Source organism: Molothrus aeneus, chromosome 4 (assembly GCF_037042795.1).
Source record: "Molothrus aeneus isolate 106 chromosome 4, BPBGC_Maene_1.0, whole genome shotgun sequence".
Lineage (NCBI taxonomy): Eukaryota > Metazoa > Chordata > Aves > Passeriformes > Icteridae > Molothrus > Molothrus aeneus.
Window position 1 is genome coordinate 37,381,309 of NC_089649.1, and position 27,774 is coordinate 37,409,082.

At 36.7% G+C, this 27,774-nt stretch overlaps 1 protein-coding gene and 1 long non-coding RNA gene across 2 annotated transcripts in view; one reads left to right on the forward strand and one right to left on the reverse strand.

Moving 5' to 3' along the window:
• LOC136555544 (uncharacterized) overlaps positions 1–10,826 on the forward strand; it is a 33,127-nt gene extending 22,301 nt beyond the window's left edge. The window contains exons 5-7 of the long non-coding RNA XR_010783505.1: positions 2,443–2,555; positions 4,775–8,429; positions 9,359–10,826. This is a non-coding gene — a long non-coding RNA (uncharacterized lncRNA). The remainder of the gene's footprint in view (positions 1–2,442; positions 2,556–4,774; positions 8,430–9,358) is intronic.
• HPGD (15-hydroxyprostaglandin dehydrogenase) lies at positions 1–24,884 on the reverse strand. Its single transcript, XM_066548294.1, has 7 exons — positions 24,792–24,884; positions 24,496–24,619; positions 20,507–20,613; positions 9,466–9,562; positions 3,807–3,883; positions 1,724–1,887; positions 1–636 (listed from the first exon to the last, which is right to left on the reverse strand). The coding sequence occupies exons 1-7, from the start codon at positions 24,882–24,884 to the stop codon at positions 498–500; spliced, it is 801 nt and encodes a 266-aa protein (XP_066404391.1). The 3' UTR covers positions 1–497.
• Between the last annotated feature and the right edge of the window lie 2,890 nt (positions 24,885–27,774).

A 27,774-nucleotide genomic window follows, 5' to 3' on the forward strand; every position in this document is an offset into this window, starting at 1 on the left:
TACAACGAATTAAGTTGCACATATTTAACATTTCATAAGAGAAAGGTAATTCTTAACTCCCTATGGCTACATTTGTGATTTGGATTCCTGAACTGAATTCTTGGTCTGAAGAATTTAAGATGCAAATAGGTAGGCATGACAGTGAAAATAATAACAAACTAAGTCAGATTAACTAAACTATGCTTGGAGTATGTAGATCAGAACAACCAGAATGAAAAAAAGTGGCCCCTACTACTAAAAAATAATTAAAAAAACCCTTCAGAGCAGTATATTTATTCTACTAAATAAAAACTGTTAATAGTGCTTATAGAATCAGAATAGTGTGGTAACATCTTCCCACAACAGATTTTCTCATATATCCCTTCGTTATTAAGCTGCAAATGTTTGAACACTGTCATTGATCTAGAAACAACACTAATCTTTTTTCCCCTGAAATTACTCTTTTCAAAAATTTTCTATTGAAGAAAAGCCAAAAGTAATTAGCCCAAAACAATTATTTATCTCTTTGATGATGTAAAAGGTGCTTGGCCAAATTGGTGAAAATGAATTCCTTGGGATGCTGTGATCTTCATAACTTCTCCATTTAGAGTATCATCTTCAATTATTGTTATCAATCCTTCAGCAATTATTGATGGGCTGAAAAAAAAAAGTTATTTCAGAGTTATGATATAATAGAACATGTAAAAAGGACAAGAAACTCAATGTAAATCTATATATCTGAAAATTTAAAAAATGGTATTTGAACAAATTTATTTTGAGGAATAGCAGAGGTGGTATGTGTTTCAGGAGAGATATGTATTCTCCTCAATCAGGACATACATCTAAAGTGGCTGCTTTACAAATCATCATTTGTTTGCTCTAGTTTCTGATAAATGCCTGTGGACCTCCATCTGCCACTGGGCTTCCTATCAAACTTTTCTCTGTCAGGGAAATGGACAGAAGTAGTCCTTACACAATCCTCTGCAGCTCTTTGCTGTTGATTTATCCTTCTGTAGCAGAGCTGACATACAAATTAGCATAAAGGATAATTTCACATGCAGTTTGCTGTGGTCAATAGGTGCAAAATATTTTACATAAAGAAAATTATGGGTGAAACAACACAGTCATACAATTTCCTTTGTGCAGAAGCATCTCGCAAGCTAATTGTAGGAAGCTAAGCAAGTGTTAAAAAATATGACTATGCTTGCCATGTTCTCACAGTCTGTCCAAGCTGTCTGCTTTTGGCCTTTGTTGGCAAGACTGCAGTGGGCCAGGTAACTCTTTGATCTGATCCATCGTGGCTGCTGTTGTGCTCTTAATCAGTTTTGTCAGTTCATGGTCTATCTTGGTTCACTTGACAATTTTGTGAAAATTCTGTGCAAATTATATACCCTGTATCTCACAACAAATGTGATTAAACAAATTCATGAGGGAACACCAAAGGCTATTAAAAACTAAAAGAACTATATTTAACTTGCTAATTTGATTTGGACTTTGCTGGGAAATGGGAATGGACAAAGGGATATATCACGGTGCAGATGGTGCTCTTAAAATAGGCTTAGATCTCTGCCATTTTTTTTTTCTTTATATACAGATAACCCTTTTGATAGTCTTTTATCTGAGGCAGTATATCCCTTTTGAAATAAAAGTGAAAAGTGTGTCTTTGCTGAAATAAAAGCTGAAAGTGTGTCTTTGTTCTTCATTAACAAAATGCAAAACCCCCATTGTATCTGACTTGACTTACTCCATCACGCCATAGAACCGCATCATATTTTTTATCTCATCCTTGTATGAATAGTATTGTCCCATATTCTCTTCTTTATCTATTGACTGAAGAATTGGTGTGTTGACAAATCCTGGACAAATTGTGTTCACTCTCACACCGTAGTTTTCCATGTTAGCAGCTAACTAGAAAAGAGAAAGGGGTAGTAGGCATTTGTCATCAATATTTTCAGACAGTATTGTGTAAACAAGTTTTCAAAGAGTGAGATTTACCACAAAGTACTTTTCAGTCTTGCTAAGTAAGGAGATTGTGTTACTACTGATTGTTTTAACAACAAAGTTTGAAGCACTTTTTGTCAAGTAATCATACTAGATTACTGGGAAAAAAAATGCATTTCTTTTGTCAGGAGAATAATTCTATGAGAAATCAGAACTCTTCCCATGAAGCTGTTTTTTTTCCTAATACTTTTTGTTCTTAGTGCTCTTTAGCATGTCATTGACAGTGTTTGAGGGTGATGATATAAATAACTCTTCTAAGCAAAAACAAGAAAGGTTTTCCCAAATGTATGCTCTGGATCTTATAGGAGCTTTTTTTATTAAAAGAAAACTCTGAAAGAAATAAAATAATCTTTAAGGTAATATAGTAAGATACCTTCCTCACATCAACAAAAATACAGTATGTTCTCTATCCCTACAGCTGTAATGCTAAACCTTTCTACTTGCTCTGTTGTCCCTGCCAAGGCATGAATCTATCACTGAGCATCTCCACTGGAAAGTCCCTGTGAACTGATTTTTTTTCAGGAAGCATCTCGGGAACATGATGCAAGAAAGAAGCACAATTTGTTCTGGGAGAGGTAGGACCCCTTGTTTGTGGTTCTACCAAAGTGTGCATGTAGCAAGGAAGTCTGATCAACATCCAGGTATGAGTTGGATGAACTGGATGAGCTGGATAAACTTTCTTAGCAGTAGCACAGAACTGATAAATTATACATGATATATCCAAGAATAACCATAACTGTTAATCACTGTGTTCTATTTATTTTAACATTTAATGGACTCCTTTCAGGTATACTCTAAGTCACATGTCATTTTCATGGAAGGGTAGCCTGTCCTTTTGGTCTGGGGAGAAAAGAAACTGAAGCCCTAGGTGTAAGGTATCAGACCTGCCCAACATCAGGCCTTTCCTGGTAAAGATCATAGTTCACCATGTTTATTCTTTTTTTCCTCAGCATTCTCATGTTCCTTAAAGACAGCATTTCCTCTAATTTACGTTTGAGCTTAGATGTGACATTTATATTTCTAATGAGAAAACAAAAATGGGAAACTAGGTTTCATGCTCTTGATATGTTAATATGATATATGCAATACTTATCCACACTATTCTCTTTATGTTAATCTGAAAAAGGAGCTATTTATGTGGGGATTGGTGCATAAAATAGATGGATAGAGTGTAATTTCAGGTGTTTAATTCTGGAAATCAGACTGGAAATCTTATGTGAACAGATTATCTTTAAAATTAATCTATTAAAGTGGAATTGTATTTTCTCCCTCCAAATTGTTTTATTACACTGTTTATTCAATCTAACTAGAAAGTTTTGGAGTTAGAGGCTGAAACTTATAATATGGTCATCTTACATGCCCCATCCTGGATGTGTCATTTTTCATTTTTAGTGTATTAAGAGTCAGTAAGAATAAATAATGATCTGTCCAAGTAACTCTTTTACACTTCAGTGCCTATTTATCATTAAAAAAGTCATTGACCTGACTTAGAAACAAGGAAACCAAAATGACTGGGACAGGGTTCTGAAAAAAGAGTTTTAAAACTTGGATTAGGATTTTGCTTTTGGACTCCTCTCACTGTCCTTAAATTACTCTGCAACATCTTTCTTCTATGTTCTCCAAACCTCAAATTGGTCATAAACACACAGATGCCGTACTTATTCCATCTTCGGACTCCCTTTGTGAAAGCAGGGAACCTCCACTGCTTCACACACTTTGTTTTCTTTCATAAAATTAATTCCAGTTGTATGGCTATAGAGGAGGAACATGAAAAATGTAAGCATGTTCCCAAGGAGCTGCTGACACCCTGGGAAATGCATACTTACTGCTATGGACCGTGTGAATCCAATGACACCGTGCTTTGTAGCACAGTACACAGGCTGGAATGCAGCAGGCATGAGTCCTTTAAAATAAAAAGGTAGCTGAATGAAGATGTGGCATACTCCTATTTTATGATTACCTTAAACACACATATAGATCTACAGTGTAAAAAACATTTGTCAGAGATGCAACAAAATGGATTAGTAGGCATTTGTAAATTATATTCTGTAATCTGGGATAGGCTAAGAAAAAAAAAGATGAATAAAAATATGCAGGCAAAAGAAGAGTAAGAAAAAAACATAACTTTTAAAAGGAAAAGTATCTATGAAGTATGACTTAAAATAGAGGACACAATCTGGAAGAAAACACTCAAGAATGAGATTTTTGAGGCATCTATGAATCAGTAAAGTATTCAAAGTATACTGAGGAGCAAAGTCTTTTAGGTGGGCTTTGATATCTAATGTATGAACTGGATACCTGCAATCATTTCCAGTGTGTTCAGGGAGGAAGTGTGGGAATAGGAGAATCAAAATAAAAATTTTCTGCTAACACTGTAAACCTTTATGGTCTGAGTGGGAGAGCACAAAATTTTTATTTGTTTTAGAGAAAGAAGAGACAACAGAGGTTTTGGAAGAAAACTAAGAACTTAATTCTGGTAAGACTGAGTAGATGGCAAAAAGCTAGTCAAGAAGAAATGACAGACCATGAGCATATATTAATTTCTGCCAATTATGCCAACAATTTCTAATATACAATGAAAGCTGAACTGGACCAAATGGATATTGTAGTTCCACCTGAAAATTAGGCCCTTATGAATAGCAAACTTCAGCCTGTCTGAAAGCTAGAGGATAAAATGTTTTCCTGAATGTGCTACTCTAAAACAGGATAGTAATTTTAATGCCTTAATGTTTGATTCTAATGGAAATAATCCAAATTAATAACTCTTATTTTTTTTTTATCTTTCATACTTTAGATCTTAAGGTGATACTTTCAAGAAGGGGTGTGACTTACCTCAGTGGAGATGAAGAATTCGCTCTCTAGCTCTAAGTATGGATTTGCCAGAAAAATTACATATGCCAGACTTGCATGGGCTCTTTGTGCTGGGATCTATTTTGTCTGATGGAAAGAACTTTATAAGACAGCCCAAAGCTCTAATTACCTACCTGACAGCTTCAAGGTTTTATCTTGATTTAAATGCTACCTTGATGATCCTGTGAAAGCAGCACTGTTCAGTACTGGGAAAGGAAGAACTTAACCTGTTGTCTGGTTTTCCTTTTAAAATTTTATTTATTTGCTTAGCTTGGACTAATGTGCTATGCTTCTGCTTAAGAACTCACTTTATGAAAGGGCTTTTGTACTGTCTCCTGTGGATTGTGATCACAACAAATGCTTAATATTCTTCTGTTTGTTGACTTTTGATGATCACTGTTCTTCAGATTATTGGAAACATTGGAATATTGGCACATTAGAAATAATACAATACTATTTTAAAACTCTCAAGTACTTTTACATGCTTCACATAAAGGAAATTCTAATCAGACTGCAGCTAACAGAAATGAAACAGACAAAGTCTACTGGGAAACACAGAGGAAGAATTTAGAAGTAATTTTACTTTTATTTTTTAACCACAGTAAGAAAAATTACCTTTTACTTGAGAGGGAGGAGAAACAAAGTAAAGAAATAAACAAAGGAAGGGAGCAGCTCCCAATAATGAGGTGGAATAAGGCTCAAAGACTTACTTAAATGCCAAAGACAGCAGGAATAACTAGGCAGGAAGAATAACTAGGCAGGAAGAGAGGAACTAGTAGAATTTTTGGGTTTTTTTTGAAAACCAGTTCTTTCCTAATTGAAATCAATATCTTTGCTGAAGTGGAGAACCAAGAAAAAAATCATCTCACTTTTGGATAAAGCATCTAAGACGAGTTTTAGCATTCCTCACATAAAACAATAACAGTCCTGTGTCACTTTTGTTCCTGAGTTCAGTACTCAGAACCCCATTGAGGGCTTTCCAGCTCAGAGCCCCTTCCCCACCCTAGGAAGAGCTGGGCCTCTGTTGGCGGCATGTCCCAGGGACCCTCCTAAAGTATTTTATGATGAGCCACTGTGTCACATTGAGTCTGCTCTGCCCACATATTTATTCAACCAGTGAGCAGAGATGAGTTCCTAACATATTAGTTAGGGCATTCATTTGTTAGAAAATCTGGATTCTATTTGCTGCTGCCATGAATATTTAATTATCTTATGCAAAGCAGAATGGCAGTGAAACAGACTAGAGACGATTATGCACAAAATAATGGGGAGGAGAAGAGGAGGTGTTGCAATGGATGGTGATAGGTCAGTGTACTTCTGGAAAGTGATACATTTGGGTTTTAATCTCTCTTAGACGGGGAGGAGGGGGCTGCTGCTATGGCTAGATTTTTCTCTCTCTAGATGTTGCTGCATGGTGAATTGAAAATGACTTTGTGATGACTCAAGATGCTCTTTGGTTTAGCAAAACAAGTTCAAGCAGACCAACAATAATCCTGTGCTCCAGTGTTAACTGCTCTGTTTTATTTTTCTCAGTTCCTGGCAGGCTGAGAGAGACAGTTCTTGCGCCCTTGCTTATATTCTCCTCTCCTTGTTGGTGTCAAGAGCACTCTACCATTGAAGACATGGTGTCAGGTGTCTCAGTACAACTCCTTATTTGTCATGATCAAGTATCAAAAATCACATCCTGAGAAATTAATCCTGGAGGTGGAGAATTCTATCAATACGTTTGAATTGTATCAGTAGGCTTTGCTGAAACCAGTATTTCCTTTCATTCCACTTTGATGAAATGAAAGAACTTTGATATAAACAGAATTAAGCATTTTTCCCCAGTTATGCTCTCCCATTGAACGTTGCCCTCAGAGATTTGAGTAAGTTCCTTTCTTTGAATAAGATTTATTAGCCTTTTTAGTTTTAAGCTGGACTTTGAGAAAACCTTTCTGGTTTTCTCTCTGCATGCCTCCATGATATCATTTTAGTCTTCCTGAGTGCCAAAACAAAGGTGAAACAGAAATCCTAGGAAAAATTCTAAGCTGTGATATTTCTATGATTTTTTTTTTTTTGATAGTGAAGTCTGAAGGGAATAGCTTCTAATTCTTGTTAACCTCATTCTGGCAGATTCTGCTGAGCATTTTGCTTTTCACAAAGGGGAGGGACCAGAAGCTCTGTCATGATGCTGAAGGCCTCAGTTGTACAGCCATTGACATTTCTGGTCCCCTGTATCCCTGTGACAGAGTCCTTGCTTGTAACCATTTCTTGTAATACATATAGGATCTGGTCCTAAAAAAGCTTTTTTGCTGTGACAGGCACTTTAAGTATCCCTCATAGCTGAAGCTTTCAATAAAGGGAAGGCAAATCAGTTGTTTGAGGAATCTGAATGTTTGAAGTTGAGTGCAATCAAACTGATGTGGCTGTGCAGCAGAAAGGCATCCAGATTCACTACACATTGAACAGCCTCTCAAAAAAGTAGCATGATGCTATACTAAAAAATTGTAACATTTTTTAAGCCCTCTGTAAATACTCTGACTTTTTTTTTTGTCTGCTAAAATACAGACAGATACAAATTCATTTTCACAGAAAACCTTCTTCAAAATACAAAAGCCATCAAAACAAAAGTATGTGCCATACTTGAATTCCTTTTGCCCTTTTACCCTTTGCAAAAAGAGTACAAGTACCAGCCATCTAAAGGTAAAAGACCATGTTAATTTAAGTTTAATAATTTAAATAGCCTCTTGAGTTAAATTTAGTTTTTTATGCTTTCTCCGTTTCTTTTAACTATTCCATTAAAGGCAATTAAAGGTACCATGTGTGGATGTGTGGCTTACTAGAGAAGAAATTTTAGAATATTTTATTACTTGAATTTGAAAATTAGGTCTATTCCAATGAAAAAACCTGCAATCATTGAAATTGTTTTTTATGGAGCCAAATTTGAAATAAAACACATTTCTCATTATCTTAGTTTAGCAGAATTACTTCTTCTTGATATGAATGCACAAATCAAATAAAATTAAATTTTGCAGCTTTGAGACATAGTTGAGTGCCTGCTGCATGGGATCACATATTTCTGTCCCTCTTTTAAGTCCTGTCTGGGGTCAAGACTAAAGAAAGGAAGACTCGTTACTGGATAGACAGGCTCTGCCTTTGATCCAGCTCAATTAAACACTTTTAAGCATCCATTTCACAGAAATAATTTTGGTAGTATGAATTAATGGGTATTTGGAAATGTAATACTGTAAGGCTTGATTCTGTCTCTAGTCCAAATCACTGGCAAAATTCCCATGGTGATGTACTGATTAATATTAATGTAGCTAATTAATGTGCAAAGGAAATATTATTGAATTTTATATAAGCACTAGGTACAACTCTTCTTGTTGCTCAAAAAGACATGGGAAGGTTTCCTGTCTGTATCTTACAGAGTACTTGGGCAGTGGGGATCAAAACCACTCAGAAGTTTAATGATCAACAGAAGCTAGCTCTGAGAAAACACTTGAAGGGGATGTTAAGCAAGCCACTGGAAGTTTGTCTTTCATATATGCAATAAACTGCAGGACTTAGACCTTCAAACTGAAAAGGAGAATTACAATCACAAAGCACGAATAGTAGTAAGTACAAAAGCAATAAAAATTAGTATATGTTAGCTTTTAAAGTGTGTTTTTCCTTATGACCCTGGAAACAATTGTTAAACACAAGCCATGTAAAACCAAGCAAAGCAGAGAAACTGTTGTTTGTCTTAACAAAGAGAACAGCCAAGTTTTTAGGTCTTAAAACCAAAATAATTTTGTGTTCATTTGAGACTAGTTAGAAAAGGAATCAAACCACTTGCTAGCCCTACCCTTTCTTAAGCACTGCCTTGGGCATTGGTGTCTCTGTGAACATGTTTAATATTTTACTTGTGTTGATGACCTCTTGCACTGCAACAGCAGTTTCCTTCAGGTTAATTTGGACCCAATAAAATGTCCATTTCAGCCTATAGAGGTAAACTTACTGGTGTCAGTAGGCAATGTGTCAGGCAGTAGGGAAAATGCTGACTTAAAGGTACATGGAGTCTTTTAATAAGACTCCATGTCTTGGACATGTGTGCATGCATTAAGTCAGATCTTCAAGATCCATATGCATTATGTCAGTAGGGTGAACTGGACATTTAATCTTAAAAGCTAAGGTCTACAGGAGAACTTAAACTACTCACCCACGCACTCTTGCTTAAGCTTGGTAAAATATGAGTGTTAATTTTATGACTTCTCAAGTACAGGTAGATCACAGCTGAAAGGACTTGGAACACAGAGTGGGTGTGTGAAAAACTTTGTTAATAAACTAGGTACAGTCTAGCCTAGAGAGGTTCCTACATTTGTGTTCCTCTGGAATTGAATGGAGGCATTTATGTCAGGCTCAAGGTTTTAAATGCAAGACTGATAGCTTAGGAAAATTACATTTTTTATATTGAATTGTGTTTAAAAAAGCAAATTAAATTTGTGGTTGTTTGATATTCCTTCTATTGCTATGATGAAAACCAGTTCAAAATATTTCTAAATAGGAAAGGGCCATAAAAAGAAGAAAAAGTAAGACTGATCAGTATGATTAAGAAAAAAACACAGAAGAAGAAAACACAGCAGAAATTGTTTATGCAGAAAATTTTCTCACCTGCCAAGGATGAGATATTAATGATCACTCCTCCATCACCTCCATTTCCTTTTCTCATGTATTCTATGCCAAGGTAGGTTCCTCTGATCACAGATGTCTGGTATAGAGAGAAAGGAATTATTGAAGATACTCAAAGATTATTTGAAAGTATTCAAAATATTTTACTGAATTATTGATGTTATTCAAAAATATCTATTGTGCTTCTACAAACTGGAACTTGCTTTTATTGTAGTGCTTAGAACCTGCATTGCTTTACTAGAGATCTTATTTATATTTTGAAGTTTTTAAGCACAGAGACACTCCACAGTATTGCAACTCAATAACTTCAGAAGCACAATTGCAATAAATAGAAGTAATAGCAGTTTTCATATTTCTCTCAATGAGATATAAATAAAAAAACTAAAATATTGAAATATGAAATAAGAGCTGTGAAGGAAATGAAACAAAAAGTAAATAATTTATAGGTGAAACACATACCTTATCCAAAAATATAAGTGGCAGATGAACTGATCTAAATCCCATTGTTTTTGTTGAGATAGCCTGTTCTATATTATAAAAAAATGTACTGACTGTATCTGAAGATAACATTAACACTTAAAACTACATTAGGCTCAAGTCAAAAGAAATTCACACTTTTTAGGATTAAGTACCATGATATAGTTCTGGTCCCAAGATATGAAAAATGTGTATTATTTTCTGACTAAAGTTAAAGGAGTTTTACTATTCCTCTCAAATGAAGGTTAGCCCACACAGGCAAATACAGAGAAGGTAAAAATGGCATTCTAAGATGTTAGCATATTATGAGATGTTAGCATAATATTAGCTGTGATTTTTACAAACTTTTTTTTTTAAAGACAGAACTTCAAGGAAAAAATTTTCTGAGACTTGTATTTTGATTCCTTAAAATCTGTTTTTGAACCCTACTGCAGTCAGAAATTCTGCTGAGATTCCTCTCACTGAGCTTCAGACTTTTAAACTGAGATGTCCAAAGACACACCAAGCCTTGGGTTACCAGCCTGCTGGGGGAATCGGGAGAGAGTTTCTCTCAGAAAATCACTTTACCTGAGAGTGAAACGAATAGTAAGAAAAAGGCAGCAGACATGGCTCCTGGTGGAAGATAACTTTAGAGAAACGTAAATTTCTCTAAATTTACTGCATTAGTGATGAGTTCCATAACTATTTACCATTTTTTTAATCTCTCTGTAAGAATTTCATATTTGCTTTACAATTTCTCCTTAAAACAGACAAATACATTGAGACACACTTTTAGTCTTTTGGAAATATTATTTCAGCTTTTAAATGAGAACTTCATTTGTAATTTGTGACTGTTTAGTGCTATTTATTGACTCAAATAAATTAAGATGTCCAAAAAGGTGAAGTGTGCATGATTATTTCAATATTTTTGACCAGAGAAGGTCTGCAGAATAATGGAGACAGAAATTTCCCATAAGAAAACCAGAGTAAAGAATCTGTAAGAGATAGTAAGAGATAGTGACTAGAGAAACTGGGGGGAAGAAAGAGAAAAGCTTTTAAAATCAGAATGTTAACTATTTTTCTGTCACTATCTAAATTCCCAAAGCAAAATTGGAATAATCTGGAGATGGGTATTATATTTCATTTTCATTAGCTGATATTTTAGACACGAATGTTACAAAATATAAAGTAGTACTACTAATTCATTTTCAGTTATTCTTCATGCTTTTCTGGTTTTAATAGGAATCAGATTTGGAAGAGTGCATGTCCTACTTTATTAATATCACTGGTTTATTTTTTAATTAACATGAGGCTGCCCATTGACAGAGTTACAACAACCAGAGACCTCATTACCAAGTTTGCTTTGGAATCTTGATAATTAATCATTTTTTCTCATTTTCTATAGTTTCAGCGCTTAATGAGATATTTTTACATAATAATATATTTTCAGAATATCTATTTCCTGTAATAGTGCAAAACTTCACAAAATATGAATATTTAAAAATTCTGAAATAATATTTTAAATCTTTCTTAAAGAAAAAATTCCTTTTTTTTTCCTGGAAAGTCTTGTTTAAGCGATCATTTTTAAAGAATTATTTTGATTAATTTAAAAAGGATGCTGTTGATTAAATTCTTCAACAGAAACTTTCCAAAGAATTGTCTTCAATATCTTGTTGCATACCAGACTAAATCAGATTTCTTTCACATGTCCTGGAAAGTAGCAGAGTCCTTATAAAGGTTGATCTAGTCCTGTTTAATTGTCACATATAAATTTGATTTATTTAAACCAAGATTGTTAATGTACAGTAGTGTTGCTATAAGATATACTTATTCTGAACATAAACTTATTGGCAACTCACCCAAAATTAGATTTGGACTTAAGAGTGGAGTGTTTTTTTTCTAATATATATATATATATATATATATATATATATATATATATATATATGTATGTATGTATGAGAGGCTGTACAGAAGATATTTGAGGAAGAAAGGGGTTAATGACGTCTTTGGAGAGCAGGTGCAGGTCCTGTCATGCCCTGGAGCAGTGGCTCAGCCTGCTGAGCAGAAAAGGAGAATTCCACTTAGGATGATTAGAGAAAATAAATCAGTTGAAGAAGGAAGTAGCTTGGGGCTCCTTGAAGGCTTTTCAGTTCCTTCTAATTCAGAGATAATAGAGCTAGATGAGTCCTTGGCCAAACCACAATTTTAAACCAAGAAAAAAGTGGGTAGCTTGGCTGTCCAATCAAAATTACTGTACTGTTCTTTTTCTCCCTCTGGAATCCATTAACTTAGTACTTCTTCACGAGGCTGGAGACATGTTCTCCTTTACATAAAGGCATTGTGAGAGGTGGTCTTCAAGTGAAATGCAGACTTCCATCTGGATATTGCCCCTTACACCAGCTATAGCCTTGTAATCCTTACCTGTGATCCTTGCAAAACCCTCACTGAGTGTGGCTGATCTTGGGTCAAATGGCTATTTATGATGTTTGGGGTGATAAAATACAGAATTATTTTGCAGGTAAACTCTGAAGCACATACCCAGGGTGAGAAGAATCTGCCTGCACTCTCAGCAGATGGCACTTTTCTTCTATTGTGTGTTGGATTTCTCATTCTCTTGAAAGAATCCATCTCTCTCCAATCCTCTCAAAATTTATGTTTTCTGAATGCAGCTTTTTGGTTTTAGGTTATGATGAAAATATCTGTCATTTCCTTTCAATTAAATGAAAGAAACTAAAAGTATTTTCAGATTGTGCAGTTCCCCAATCATATGTTTAAGCTTAATAATTCAATCCCAGGTTCTAACCAACAATAATTTATAGATTATCTATTAAATAAAAATTCTGCGAAAGTTAAATTTAAAATTACCCAATAAAAAAAATTGTCTGACCCAGCTTAAGATGAAAATATGCTGGGAGACTTTGTACAGGAAGGCATTTTAGAGCTGAATTTTTTATGATTCCTTTGTTTACAACTGCATTTAGCTCAAGGGATATTTTCATAAATATGTCAAGAACAAAGAGTATCAAAGTAGTCAGCCTTATAACTAAATGTAGGTAAATCAAAAATTGATACAGCTGATTCTTAATTTTTTTTTTTTTTTTTAATCCTGGCTATGGAAAACTAGTATCCTTGAAGTCAGAAAATAATCTAAATTACTGTTCTTCTAGATGTTGAAAAGCATGATATCTCAGCAACACTGCTGTTTATTTTCTTCCCAAAATACAGTGTTTTACTACAGCACATCATGAGAACAGGCCATTAAGGTGCGCTGGAGGTCTGAGTATGCTCTCAAGGGAGGCAATTTTACTCTTCAACTGCCAGCAGAAAATTTAGGATTCTTTAAATAAAGTTAAAGTGGTGAGTGTGGGAATATGTCATAGCATTACATTACATAAATTACAGATTTAAATTAGAGGAGATCAGATGTGCTGAAGTATCATACAGTAATAAACCTAATATGGTATCTGACATCATGGTAAACATTGCAAAATAATTGTGCAAATACTCAAAATATTTGCAGTTGCTTTTGAGAATAAGGTATCTGTAATCAGTAACTTATTTAATGATTTCTTAAATAGCAATTTAGTTGCCAGTGTCAAAATCAGAACTAAAACTTACAAAATCTTTGATTCTTCAAATTTCTATGTGTCCTTTGGCTGTATAGATTTTATTCTATCATTCTAAAAAAAAATCATATATTGAAATTCTGATTCTAATTAGGCTCAGCATCTTCAGTAGAGCGCTAAAAAATTTTTTCCACCTTTAGGAACCAATGTCAGCCAACGTGTACAATGTTCTTGTATTCTAACATTATATCTGTCAGTTTTTATACTTTGTGTTTCATTTTAGATTTATCTATTAAAAAAAAAAAAAGGTGTTTTTTTGGTGATGGTGCCCAGGACATCATTAATCATCATCGTTTTCAAGTGACAATTGCTTTGAAAGTAACTGAGTACACAGTGCTTTTTTTTCCTAGTGTTTCAGGGCAGCTGTTCCAACTGACATAGTTTCTCACACCTATTTAATAAGGTTTTGCTTGCCACCACTTGTCAGATACATCTGGTACTTCATGCTGAGAAAATACATCAGCATCTTCAGTGCTGAAGATGAGCACTATATTGATATCAAGATGATATGGTAATATGAATTCCTTTGAGAAAACAAAATAGTAATCAGTCCTAACATTTTATGTAGGCTCCTGAACTAAGATATTTCAGTGCTTGGGGTACTGAATAAAAATGGAAGAGCCACTAACTTGTGGTTTCATAACACAGGTTAGCACAGAGCTGGAATTTGACCCAAGATCATTTGCCTTTCATAGAGTGATGTTGTAAATCAACGACTATCTATAAGGAAACACTTAAAAGTACTTTGTGAACTGTGTAAGATGAGCTTCAAAATTCTGAAACTAAAAGTGCTGCTTGTGATATCCATGATAAATTTTAGCATTTTGCTGTTGGAAAGGAAGGTGGGACTAATTTTTTTAAATGTAGATTTTCTAGGATGTGGACAAGTTGGAGCAAGCAGGCAAGTTCCTTGGCATTCCTATGTATAGGTTAGTTTGATTGCTATATGAAACTAAATTTTATGCTCTTGAGTATGAATTTCCAACTCAAACTGTGGAAAACAAGAAGTCTAGAGAGGAAGAGGCAGAAAGGAGAAAGGAATACATAGCAGGATTAGATGATTTGTTACAAATCAATAGCTCTTTTACGAGGTGGGAATGAAACACTATGCTTTAGCTTTTCAGGGTGCAGATTCCTTTACTCCACTACCCCCGTTCAATACACCTCCACATTCCTGAAGGACATAGGAATAGTATTCCATTTTGATAGCTGGTCTTATGTTCTTAGTTTGAAATCTTTGCTTTTCATTATACTTCAACACTGGTTATTGTAAACATACATTAAAACCATAAGCTAAAAAGTTCATTGACTTACTGTGCTATTAAGGTAAGTAACTGTGTCCTTCCTAGAACAATATAAACAGCAAAAATAATTATACCTAGAGGCTTCTTTATGTACTTAGAGGATTGATTCTTGTGCTACTAATTTCAAGGTGTCACTTCTCATTTTTTGGCCGCATTTCCCCTTAGACACTTAGTCTTCTGACATCAAGTTATGCTGAAGAATATGCAAGTAAGCCATTGAGGTAGCCACTGGTTGTCAGTAAACCAGCCACCTATGCCATTTCATCTACTACAGATAGCACTGCTTGTTTTGGTCTGTTTCTCTATTGCTGGCACAGAGAAATGATGCTTGCCTTTGTCACTCTTGTGGGACCTAGTGGTTATTTCCAGCTGCTGAATCCAGCTATATGTCCAGGTTACATTACTTTGCGGTGAAAGTTCAGTTCTTAACATTTCTCCTGGTATGCTGAGAAAGGCCAGCAAGGTGTATGGAGCAGAAGAAGGTCACAGCATACTCCCATTTATAGCTGGCACAGTGGAACAGCCTTGTGATGATCATGATGCTGTTGTCACAAAAAATAAATTCAATGAAACACTTCTGATGTTTGCCTAGTTACCCTTCTGTCTTCAGTTGAAACATTAATTGGCATTCTGAGAAATAGGTCCTTACTGATATGCAAACAATGATTTTGCAAGGTTTGCTAGTTTCTGGAAAATGTATTTCTCCATGAGCCATATTGAACGGAGTCACACATAAATATACAGTGGTGCATTGTCTTCTCTGTAGTTCCAATCTAAGTATTTTCATGTTGGTAGACTTCATTTTAGTAAAGGACTTTCTAAATTCATGGAAATTTGTTACTTCTGTCATTTATGGAAATAAACTGTGCAAACTCATTAAAAATGTAAAAATTTGGAATTGTTGCATATTTCTACATTTTGCCAAGTAATGAAGAATAAGACTGTCATGCACCTGAAGAAACTTTATGTGTACCTTTGAATTCTACTTACTTCTGGACAATGCTTAAATAATTGAACCCCAAATGACTGGGGTGTTTTGATGTGCCCAGCTTCTGGCCTGAAATATAGTTTTGCCAGAATGTGTTAAAATTGCAACATTATCACATAAACAGGGGGTAGTTGTGATTTTGCTCTCAATTTTTTTCAGAATTTCATTTGGGTAATTGGTTTGAATATATAAATAAAATTAATTTTTTGTCATAATAAAACTGTAAGGTGGTCAAAATGCCACATAAAGTACTTCGAAACTTTTGATTCAGGTAATATTTAAAATGTAAGAATAGGTGATACCAGTACTGCTACATTTAACTGTATCCTGCAACCTATGTTAGTTTTCAGAAACCTCTGACATGAGCATAACAAGAGACCCTGTGGGTAATTTGGGGGATTGTCTTTAGTATAAAATGTGCTAAGTGCATTTGTAATGACCAAAGACACTGTAATTATAATGGCCACTCTAATTAAAGTGGTTCCAGAAAGCCACATCAACACAAGATAAAATTATTGAAGCTTAGAACACCCAATTGTGTTTAAATAACATACATGTTCAAGGCTCGTAAAGATGTGGGCCCTTTTTTTGCTTTAGGGATATGAAGAATAAAAAAAGTCAGATTATAAACTTTCTGGGTCCCTTAGATAAAAATTTTTATGAATGCAATAAAGATTGTCATGATGGAGGAGTGTAGGTAGGACCCTTAATAAGAATTTATGTGTTATACACTATTGTATAACACATAAGCACATATTTTGTGCACAAATACGTGTGTGCGACAGACCGCTGAAACTACACTGGTAATATCTCTTTAAAATGGAATTCTTGTATGGTTGTCAAGTTCATTTTCTATGCGCCATAATAACAAGAGTGTATCCTTGTATGAGTTTCACTAGCTGAAGCTTCTGATGATCAAGCTGATATCAATCAAGTAAACACCCTGAGATTTGGAATTTTGAGGTGAGGAATAGATGGCATTGCTGGACTACTTAAGTGGAAAAAAAAATAGATGCATTAATAAAGTAATGAAAAGATGGATGTTTAGCACAAAATGTAGCAAAAAGGTGGAAAGCATTGCAATAGAAATATCATTTTAGTAGTCAATACTCCTTCCTACACCCCCTCCCTGGCTTTATCAAGTTGTCTTTTCTTGCTCTCAGGAAACTGTAACAAACACCAGTAGGAATTGTGTTTTACTCCATTTTCCTTCCAAATTAAGTCCCACTTTTTGAACCTTCTTCATGCTTTCTCAAGCAGTACTATCAGAGAACTTCCTTACACTCCGATAAAAACGTTTCTGAAGACCAACCGGTTCTGTGAACTGTTTTAGCCATAAAGAACACACCCCAGATGTGTTTGTTCTGATTTATCTTGGTCTGTACAGCTCTACTTTTGTACTTTGTACTTTAAACTGGGGCAGGGAATATTTGTTATATCAATATATAAATGAAATCACTAAGACAACGACTGGCATGTAGATTCTTTTTCCCCTTTAAAAATAAAAAAAAATGTGTGCATGATGTGTATCACACATATGTGTGGCTAGAGCATCTGTTTCTGTTCTTAGAAATAAAACAAAGAATACTTAAATTATCCTACAAGAGGGAAATGGAGACATTTTAAAAGAATGTATTTCATATATATTTTGCTCCTTTCTGCAAGAAACACAAAAATATTTCATAGAACCAACCCATAGAAGATATTACATGCATCAGCTTTTTTTTTTGGTTATAATTAAAAAACTAAAAAGTACAAAGCATTATATCTTGTTTTACATAAATTACAGTAACTAGATAGAAATGCTTATGGAGATAAGTTGACTCAGTGTTAGGGAAAGAATAATCAAATCAATAGGTGAGTGGAGATATTTGGATCTTAGAGTAGCTTTGATTTAACCCACATAACTGTAATTCTACTCTGTTCGATTATTTTAGATGTTCTTCCAGTCACCACCACGTATTTATGAAATTTTCCAACATTCAACTCTGTATTACATCATTAGGACATTTATGGTGAACTTGCATATATCATAATGTATAAACTTCATAATATTCCCTTAGGGAAAAAAAAATAGGGGACTAATTTGATAGTTAAGCATGCAGGTTGCTAAAACTTGGATTGCAGATTTTCTGCTACTTGAGACCACTTATGGTCTGCTTCTGCTCAATTACTTTTAAAAAGAAAAAAGAAAAATAGAATCATAGAATTGTTTAGATTGGAAAAGAACCTTAAAAATCATCAAATACAACTCAACCCAGCACTGCCAAATCCGCCACTAGACCATGACCCCAAGCACCACATCTATAGGCCTTTTAAATACCTCCAGGGATGGTGAGTCAGCCACTTTCCTGTGCAGGCTGTTCCAGTGCTTGAAAACCATTTTGGCGAAGAAATCTCTCCTCATATCCAATCTAAACCTCCCCCAGCCCTTATGACCATTTTCTCTTGTCCTATCACTTCTAACTTGGAAGAGGAGGCTGTCCCCTACCTCCTTACAACCTCCATTCAGATGACTGTGTAGGGTGATAAGGCTCCTGTGAGCCTCCTTTTCTCCAGGTTAAACAACTTCATCTTCCTCAGCTGCTCCTCATAAGACCCTTCACTGCTTTGTTGCCCTTCTCTGGGCATGCTCCAGCATGTCAATGTCTTTCTTATAGTGAGGGGCCCAAACTGAACATGGGATTTGAGGTGCAGTCTCACCAGTGCTGACTACAGAGAGGCAATCCCTGTCCTGGTCCCACTGGCCACATTACTGCTGATCCAGGCCAGGGTGCCATTGGCCTTCCTGACCACAGCTGGCTCACATTCCGCTGCTGTTGACCTGCACCCCCAGGCCCTTTCCCAACAGGCACCTTCTCAGCAACTCTGCCCCAAGCCTGAGGTGATGCATGGGGTTGTTGTGGCCAAAGTGCAGGACTCAGCACTTCACCTTATTGCAGCTCAGACAATTTGCCTTGGCCCATCAATCCGGCCTGTTCACATCTACAGAGCCTTTACAGAGCCTTCTGATCCCTCAGCAGATCAACCCCCCACCTAGCTTGGTGTCTTCTGCAATGTAGTAGGAGGTTGTTAACGTCTTTTGTTTGATGCACTTGGCATCAGAAAATTATTAAGATATCACTCTGAGTGAGGATATTTACCTTGACAGCAAGCATCACAGTCAAACATATTTCTCACATGGCCTTCAGTGATGACTAATTATCTCTGCTTGCAAGTTTGACAGGTGAATGGCTGCCTACATTAACTTATATCTTGTGTTAAAACCAGGCACAAAAGTAAAAAGAAATAAGTCATCTAGAACACAGTCTTCTTTTACACTCAAGGGATCTGTACTAAGAGATACAGGTGCTCCCTATCACTGAGGATGACAAACTACTGTTACTTCAGAATATTAAGTTTCCTAATGTTTAATTTTTGGGAACATTTTAGAAATTAATAGAGAGAAAGAAATATATGTACTTAAATCTTGATGAATACGTAAGGAATAGATACAAAAAAAACCAAGAGAAAGGTGTTATGAAACTTAAATTTTTTTTCATGTACCAGTTTTTTCATTAATTTTTCTGCAACTTCTCGCATATACAGCTTATGTTATTTGTCCTGGAGTCACTTTGTTAATTTGTTTTTTTGGAGGCATTAGGATTCAAAGATGGGTAGCTTTGTCCTTAAAATTATTGACAAAAACACACCTAATTTTCATATTCTGAGCTTTCTTTTCAAGAAAGCTCAGAACATGAAATGAGAAAAACAAAATTTCAAATGAGAAAACTCCACATTTTACTCCTCAAAGCTTCCTTTTGCTACTTTCTTTGCAGTAAGTATGATCATGGGGTGACTTGTTGAATCACCGTTGAATTAGGACTTCACAGATGGTAGACTACAAGCTGAATTTCATTAGCCTAGAAATTCTATTAATGCTAGAAAGGTCATTCCTTGGAGCTTAGATGTCCTAGAGGTGTACTTGAAATTAAAAACTTTTCAGCTAAGAAAAAACCCACAGATATTGTGTTTTCATCTGATGAGATACCATATAATATCAAAGAAGTAGTAACTGTTTGAAAATTAATTTTCCAGGCTTGTTGAATGTACTGGATTTTAGGGAGTATGTAGCGTGCTCCTTAAGTAGTGTGCTCCTACAAGTGATGATGATAAAATGGCCTGTGTTAAAACTCAGATTTTATGCTGGTATGGTTGGTGAGGAAAGTGTGGAGGTTTTGACTGAACAAATTTATTTGTAGTATCAACAAATGGCAACTCCAACTCTAATGCAGGCTAGCTGAGCCTCACAAGTAACTAAAATGTTCTAAAACATTCATATAAACAGACTGGCCTACTGTAGATGCAGCTCTACTGCCTCAGGCAGTCAATTCATACACCTATTTGGAAATTAATTGGATTTTCTAGAATGGGAATGTTGTCTGGTGATAAATAATCCAAGCACCTCTACACAGTGCTGTATATCTTGGATAGACAATTTTAGGGACCCACCACACAGTTATGTGGTGATTGTTTCAATAGCTGTACTTACCAATCCAATCATTAATGTTCTATCATCTGGCAAAAGCTGTACAAGCCACAGTCTGTTAACTGTATTCCAACATTAAATACTGAAATATAGACAGGAAAAAAGAGATAATGCTTACCAAGTTAACTTGTATAGTGCTTTCCCAGTCCTTCTCATTGTTCACTCCAGCATTATTAACCACAATGTCTAGCCTTCCAAAATGTTCAATTACTTTTTTGAAAGCACCTATAGTAAGATCCAAGAATGACAATTCTTAGAACTTTGGAAAGTAATATATAAAAATATAATGCACGCATAAAAATGAATGGTTTATTAGTCTACCAAAATGTCTTCCTTATTTTCTTAAACATTAGTGTGCAACACGCAGTTAACTACTTTATCTAACATGCACCAACATTAGATAAATTTAGGGAAAGTGGAAGGATTAAGATAACATCATTGCCTTTTCACTCAGTTTGATAGTCTGATAACAGGAGCTCTAAATTCTTAGCACTTATACATTTGTATTAGATAGGATGTTGGCACCCCAATTATATACATTAAGTATTTATAGTTTGATTTGTAGCAGTTTAGTATAGCTAGTAAGGTCAAGATTTGACACCATCTATTTTGAATGAAAAACAAAAGCTTCAAGTGTTCAGAAAAATTTTCTTAATTCAGTCCAAATTAAGACTAAGAACACAGTTTTTATTTAATAATAACTGACATGAATATTTCAACTACAAATAATTAATCTTGTTTAGATGTATCTATTTATGGATAAGTTGTTATATATCCTACTTGTCAGGCAACTTTAATAATGTGTTTCTCAAATTAAAGTCTTCCTTTTTTTCTGAGGATAAAAATAGTGACTTGTCTTCCAAAGAATTTTAAAATGAGAACTGGGAAACTTCCACAATGACATTGTGTTTTCCCAGGTGACAGTGTTAGAACTGAGATAAAAGATGTGTATAGAAAAACATGATGATGTCATAATGAGGAGCAAACTTCTCAAGCCTGGCTCTGCTTTGACAAGATGGATGAGATGACTTCCAGATGTTCATACCAGACTAAGATGTTCCAGGACTGAGGACATTTTCTGACATGTATGCATATCGCTTGTTTTCCCCTCCAAATATTGTTCCTCGTTACTAAATGTTTACTATTATGTAAACCAAGACACCACCTCCCCAATATTATTTTAAAAAATATTGTTTGGTATTTGATTCAAAATCAACAGTATTTCAGGTATACAAAAATTGCGCTCGGTAGGCCTTGATGAAATTACTTCACTGAAAGGTGGTCCCAGGAGCATCTTCCTTCTCTGATCCTTAGTGCTTGGACCTTCACGTCAATCAGGTGCATAGCATCAGATTGAAGACATCTACCTTTTTCTGCAGCAGTTGCAGGGATTTACAAAGCTTTTCCTGCACCAGCCTTTTCTTTGCCTCAATGCTTCAGGTCCATCATAATCATCATCTTGTGATCAAAACAAGAGCTGGGCAGCTGATGGAACAGGTTTTATTTGTCCAGCTGCCTTTATTGTACAGATCTTTCTAATATTCTTATTCTGTACTAGAATATTGTAATATTAATAAATCTTCTGGTTTGGCCTGTCTCCCTTTTTTTCTTTCGTTTGTTGCCAATTCATTCTCTGATTTCTCAACTCTTCAGTCACTTATCTTTCCAATTCTGCATCATCAAGGGCTGAAATGAAAACCTTTGGCTTTATTAAAAGCAGAAGTGAGTTTTTAACTTATTTTGAATGAGTAAAATAAATACAATTTGGTTCCTTATTTATCTTTCAAATTTTGTAAACTGGCTAATTCCCTTTTAAACCCTCTCTAAATAACATCTTTCCTAAGAAAGATGTTTCTGTTAAGAATTAGAATCTTCAAAAACCACCATGGATAATTGTTATTTTGCCAATGATTTTTTAATTAAACTTACACAGACTTGACTAATTGTAGTTTTCTATTTTACATTTTGAGAAAAGACCAAATGTTTTTGCATATCTGTGTTTGGAATATTTCTGGTAAAAGTTTATCTGCCTACAGTAATCCCATCTATCACCTATCCACAAAAGGAAGAATTTTCTTGTAAATTCTTAGTGAAGATGTCACCTACAGTTTAAGCTGATTTATTCTCCCCTCTTCAAACGTAGAATAATTCTGTGTTTGCATTGCACATTAATTAGTGCTTATGGAATTATAAAAAATTAAAAGCAGATGTTTGTTTGAAATATTGAGTGGGGAAGGAAAAATTAAGAGAAGGATTCATTTTAAAGGAAAGGTAAGAAAAACAATGCAAAGACACAGTACAAAGACCAGTTATATATGAGCTTCTTAAATATCCCTGGAAGGCAGTAGTAAGTATGGTGATGTTTCAAAAGTGGGATGAGATAGGAGATTTTTTGGGGGGATTAGGTGCAAGAACCACCAGAGAAAAAAGTTCAGGCAAGACTTGAAAGTAGATTAAGCAGATGACTTCTTGCCCATAAGCCTCATGTACTTAGAAATATTTGTTCTAGTACTGGGACTTCCTACTGTCAGGGCTAGAGTAAAAAAAAAAAGGAACTTCATTCACACACATGACCTTTAACATAAAGTACAGGACTTGATTCCTCTGATGAAACCTTTAAACCCCAAATGTGAAATTAATCTAAATTTGTGAAGTAGTAGCTTACAATTGCAAGTGGAAAAATATGAAAATAAAACAACACCAAAACCAGGTCAGAATTCCCAAAGGATTGTGAGACACGATTGCAAATTTACAGTAAGAAACCTGCAGCAGGATTAATGCAATGATCAGAGAGGCATTAGCAGCAGCAGCCTCCTTTTCTTGCTTATTTCTTTGCAAGACCCACTTCCAATTTTATTCTGATTACTTTTTTCCTACTAACTTGGTTCCAAAAACTCCCTTGCTGACCTGTCCTACTCACTCCAGCTCCCGGTTCACACCCTGTTGGTCCTGCACTCGCCTGGCACCAAAGAAAGGAGGAGGTGTGGGAGACAAGGCACACTGAGTAACACCCACACAGCAGCACATGTTATTCCTACCCCTAGGATGCTTTTTCTTGCTCCTTACTCCTCCCACTTGGAGAAAAAGTCAATCATCAACCTAGCTGATAAAAACTTTGCTGATTACAGCAGATCCCAGATTTAAAGTACAGCATCTTTCTTACAAATAGGCAATGTAAAGCTATACAATTAGGAATAATCATGCTATCTTGGAACAGTGGACAGTATGGCTGAATTCTGGAATAGCAGCAATGTTTTCTGAGATGGCTATGCTCAATGGTCACTGTTGAGAAAGTGACCAGTGAAGTGTAATGAACGAAAACAGACCAAAAGTGTTCACATCGAGATGGCAGAAATGAATCTGGGGAAAGGGCACTGTCAAAAGAGATGTCAAAATCTGAATCTGAGTCACTACCTATGAATGTACCATTTAATAATGAAACTTTGATGAAGTGATGTGCCTGTTATGAAATATTGTGAAGGTACATCAATGTTATATGATACTCAGTAGGGAACACTGTTTATCCACTAAGTGAAAACAGAAATGCAAATCATTCATGAGGGAAGCTGCTTCCATTCCATGTATCTACAAAATGTGTGTGAAATGTTATCACCCTATAGTTAACCCCATGATGAAGTAGCATGCCAGTTTTTGCCAGTTCTTCTTTCAACTGTGGCAGCACACAATGAAAGTAAATGCACTGCATGTAAAGAGCACTGCAACCCAGCACAGAATTTATTACTCCTGTGACGAGGGAATGCAGCTTGGAATCTGTACCGAAACCTCATAAAAAGCAAGTCTGAGCTTTAAAGTTTATATATATTACTCATAAAATAGCAATTATCTTCTGCAGAGGCTTTCATGCAAAAATATCACCCACAATACTCAATGGAATTAACTTCTTTGGCTTTCTGTTGTGCCAAGGAACAAAGTGAAATTATGGTAGCAATGCTGGTAGCAATATTTCCCATCTGCAGGTTCAGGAACAAATCGTTTTTGGGTCAGTGCCAGCAGCGACCGGGAGCAGGCTGTCCCGCAGAGCTCCCTCTCCGCGGAGCGCTTACGGGGGCTGCAGCCCGGGCGCAGCGCTCAGCGCTCACCTCCTACCTTTCAGCTGCTCCTGGTCCGTCACGTCGCACTGGATGAACAGCGTCCTCTGCGCTTCAAACTGCTCGTCCAGGGCCGCCTTGCTCTCCTGTCCGGCCTCGGAGTTGCGGTCCAGCAGGGCTACCTAAGCGGGGCGGGAGGAAAATGAGTGGCCGGCGGGAGGGTGGATGGACGGACGGACGGACAGGTCGCCCGCCGAGCCGAGCTCCTGGGCTGCCACCACCCCCCGCCCGCGGGTGCGGGCTGCAGGCAGAGGCGAGGGAAAGGGAGGAGGGGAGGCGCTTTCCGGGGCTTACCTTGGCGCCCTTGCCCAGCAGCGCCTGGACGAACGCGCGGCCGATGCCCTGCGCCCCGCCGGTGACCAGAGCCACCTTCCCATTGACGTGCATGGCCGCCGCGCTCCTGCCGCCGCTCCGCGCCCGCCGAGTCCCAGCAACCCAGCGCGGTGTCACCTGCCCGGTTTCCTTTCTCCCTCCTTCGTGCCCTCCCTCCTGCCCTCCCTCCTGCCCTCCTCCTCGGGCCGCCGCCGCTGCAGCCCCACTCCCCCCCACTCGTGCGACGGAGAGCCTCCCGGAGCTGCCTGGGCGGGGGGAAGCAGGGGCGGAGCGGGTCATTAAATCGTCCTCCCGAGTGTCTGCATGAGCTCTGGAGAGCAAGAGCCAGAAAGAAGACCAGCTTCATCCCCTCTGCCCAACCCCAGGCTTTCCGGGGAGGATAGGCTCGCAGTGTCTCGCGGAGAAAGGGTCCCAGGGCAGCTACAGCTCCGCTCGGTGGAGAGGGGGATTTGTGTGTGCGTGTGTGTAAATCGCGTGAGAAGCTGCTCCAAGCTGCTGGGGCTGTGTAAGTTTTGGTTGGCCCAAGTCGCATGAGGAATAGGGTGAGGACAGAACAAAACAAAACAAAACAAAAACAAAAAAATGGGCCACTCTTTCTCACTTCAGAGCAACCCACCAGCTTTCTCACTCTCATTCCCCTAGTAGGCAGAATCTACTTGCCTGGAAAAGCAACCATTCAATGTTGCAGATATTAGACATATTAAGATAAGTGTTTTTGTGAAATTTTCAGGTCTGTGGTTAATATATCTTAGAACGGGTTTAACTGTTTTTATAGCTTATGAGCCAAATTCTATCTGCTATATTGACGTGAACTGTATGCAATTAAAATTCCTCAATACAAATGCATATGAGCGTACAGTAGAAATAAGAGCACGCTTAATCATGTGAAAGCTGAAATAAATGCTCTTGTTCATCAGCTTGTTACAAGATTCACAAATGTTATCCCATAGCAAATGCAATGTTGTGGAGTGTTGGGTAGGCAGGAAAAATCCTTTGTTTCAGTCCTGAGCTATATAAACATGTACATCATGCAAGTGTGCCTGTATATTAACACACACACTTGTCTTTTATGTTCTCTGTTGTCTTTTGCCTGGTGTATCAGGTTTAAATGTCTTACTTTGCTTTCAAGGCCCTAAAGTACTCTGACTCAGACTGCATCTCTATCATTAATGTCCTGTAATTTCTCCTTGTTTCTCAGTAACAATGTTCCTATTTTGCCCTCTCTTTTATCCCTCTTCCGTTTTCTACTAGTCTGCCTTTATCTACAGAATTCCCTTCTTTTGTATTACCTAGAAGAAAGAAATTATATCACCCAGCAAACTGTTACAGAACCATTAAGGTAACTATGATACCTAATTGAATAAATCGAATAACACAAGATCTCGTTATTATAACCTTTGTCCTTAAAAATGTGAACTAATATAATCCAGCTGCTAGAATGGATCACAGCCATTAAGTTTTCCTAAAGATCATGATTCACCATACTTCAGAAGAGCAGTCAAAGGTGGCCTCTGGGATAAGTGATTTGTTCACATATGATACTTGTGTTTCTGGGGAGGACTCCAATTTGCTTTGGAGCTGTGAAAATTATGCCACCCAAAGTGCCATGCCTAATGAGTTCTGTCCCAACCAGCTGAGCCAGCTCCCCTAATTTGTTGGGACACAAGCACAGTGACAGGTTTAAGTCACATCATGAGAGCAGTATTACCACATAGGGATTTAACAATAGCATTGCAATGGAGTCTTTCACCTGCAATTTATACCCACCTGCCCCTCCTTCTCCTTCCTTCCCTCTCCTATGGCAATGATCAACATCTGTCTTTATTTCCACAATGTAATTTTTTTTAAAGAGCCATGCAAAGGAAAAGATCAATAAACCCCTCTGTATTCCAAACAGCTGTAGTTGGAATGACCTTTGGCAACAGTTTTCTAAATTGTTGATAATTTGGCATGAATGCTAAGAACAATCTGGACTCTTTAGAAATGCTGGAATGCTTTAAGATCTGAGTGCACACACTGTTTCCATAAAAAAAAAGCTTATAATTCTCTGTCCAGAGATCTGCTTGGTTGAATACAGTCCTGGGTATCATAGGTTGAAATTATTTAGAAGTATTCTGATAAACTAAGCCAGAGTTTCTAACCTGGTTTTGTTGGCTGAACAGACTCTTGCCATTATTCCATTCAAGAATCTAAATGATACATCTTCCAAGATGGTAAAAAAAGGATCCACACTGATACCCATAACCTTGGAGAAATACGTTTGATATAAGAGACAATGTTCTAACTAGAACAGGATGTGCCAATCCTCTGCAGGATGGAAGTAATAGAAGGATGGCTCTGTGATTTACCTCTGGAGCCAGTAAAGATCCCTTACTTGGCTGTAAGTGATGTGTGTACTTTGCTCTTTTGAACTGCACTGGATTTGTTGCCAACTCACTACTAAGAAATTTGCTGCCACATGGTCCTTCACCATCACAAGTTTTTAATTTGACCAACTGCATAAAAGATAAAACACTGCCCATAGGAAGAAGCTTCTTGTAGACATCTGTTAGAAATCCTGAGTCCTCTTGGTGAAACTTGGGGGGTAGGGAGTAGTAATGAAATATTTTTCTCTTCTATTCATAAATTGAACCGTTTTTGAACCATTCCTTCAATTTTAAAGAAAAGCTTCATAGAAGCACGAGGACTTCCATTGTCAGTTTTTTAATGGCCCACCTTTTCAAATAACCCAACCTTAAGAAAAAAAAGTACTCAACCTCACACAAAAAGTTGAAAGAGCTGTCACATCAGGCAGTAGCATACCATAAATGATCTGTTTTCATAAGTGGCCAATTTATAGAAGACTGAGTATATGCCGTGGGTACCTTATTCTCTGTATACTGGTACGCTTATTTAAGCTGATATGCTGATTTAAGAAAATGTGAGACAGTTAATAATGGTGCAT

Excerpts from the sequence above, each read along its gene's own strand:
- HPGD (XM_066548294.1), bottom strand. The coding sequence starts at position 24,884 with ATGCACGTCAATGGGAAGGTGGCTCTGGTCACCGGCGGGGCGCAGGGC. Across the intron at positions 20,614-24,495 it reads GGACCAGGAGCAGCTGAAAG|GTGCTTTCAAAAAAGTAATT; the intron begins GTAGGAGGTGAG and ends ATCTTACTATAG. Across the intron at positions 9,563-20,506 it reads GCACTATACAAGTTAACTTG|ACATCTGTGATCAGAGGAAC; the intron begins GTAAGCATTATC and ends TCTCTATACCAG.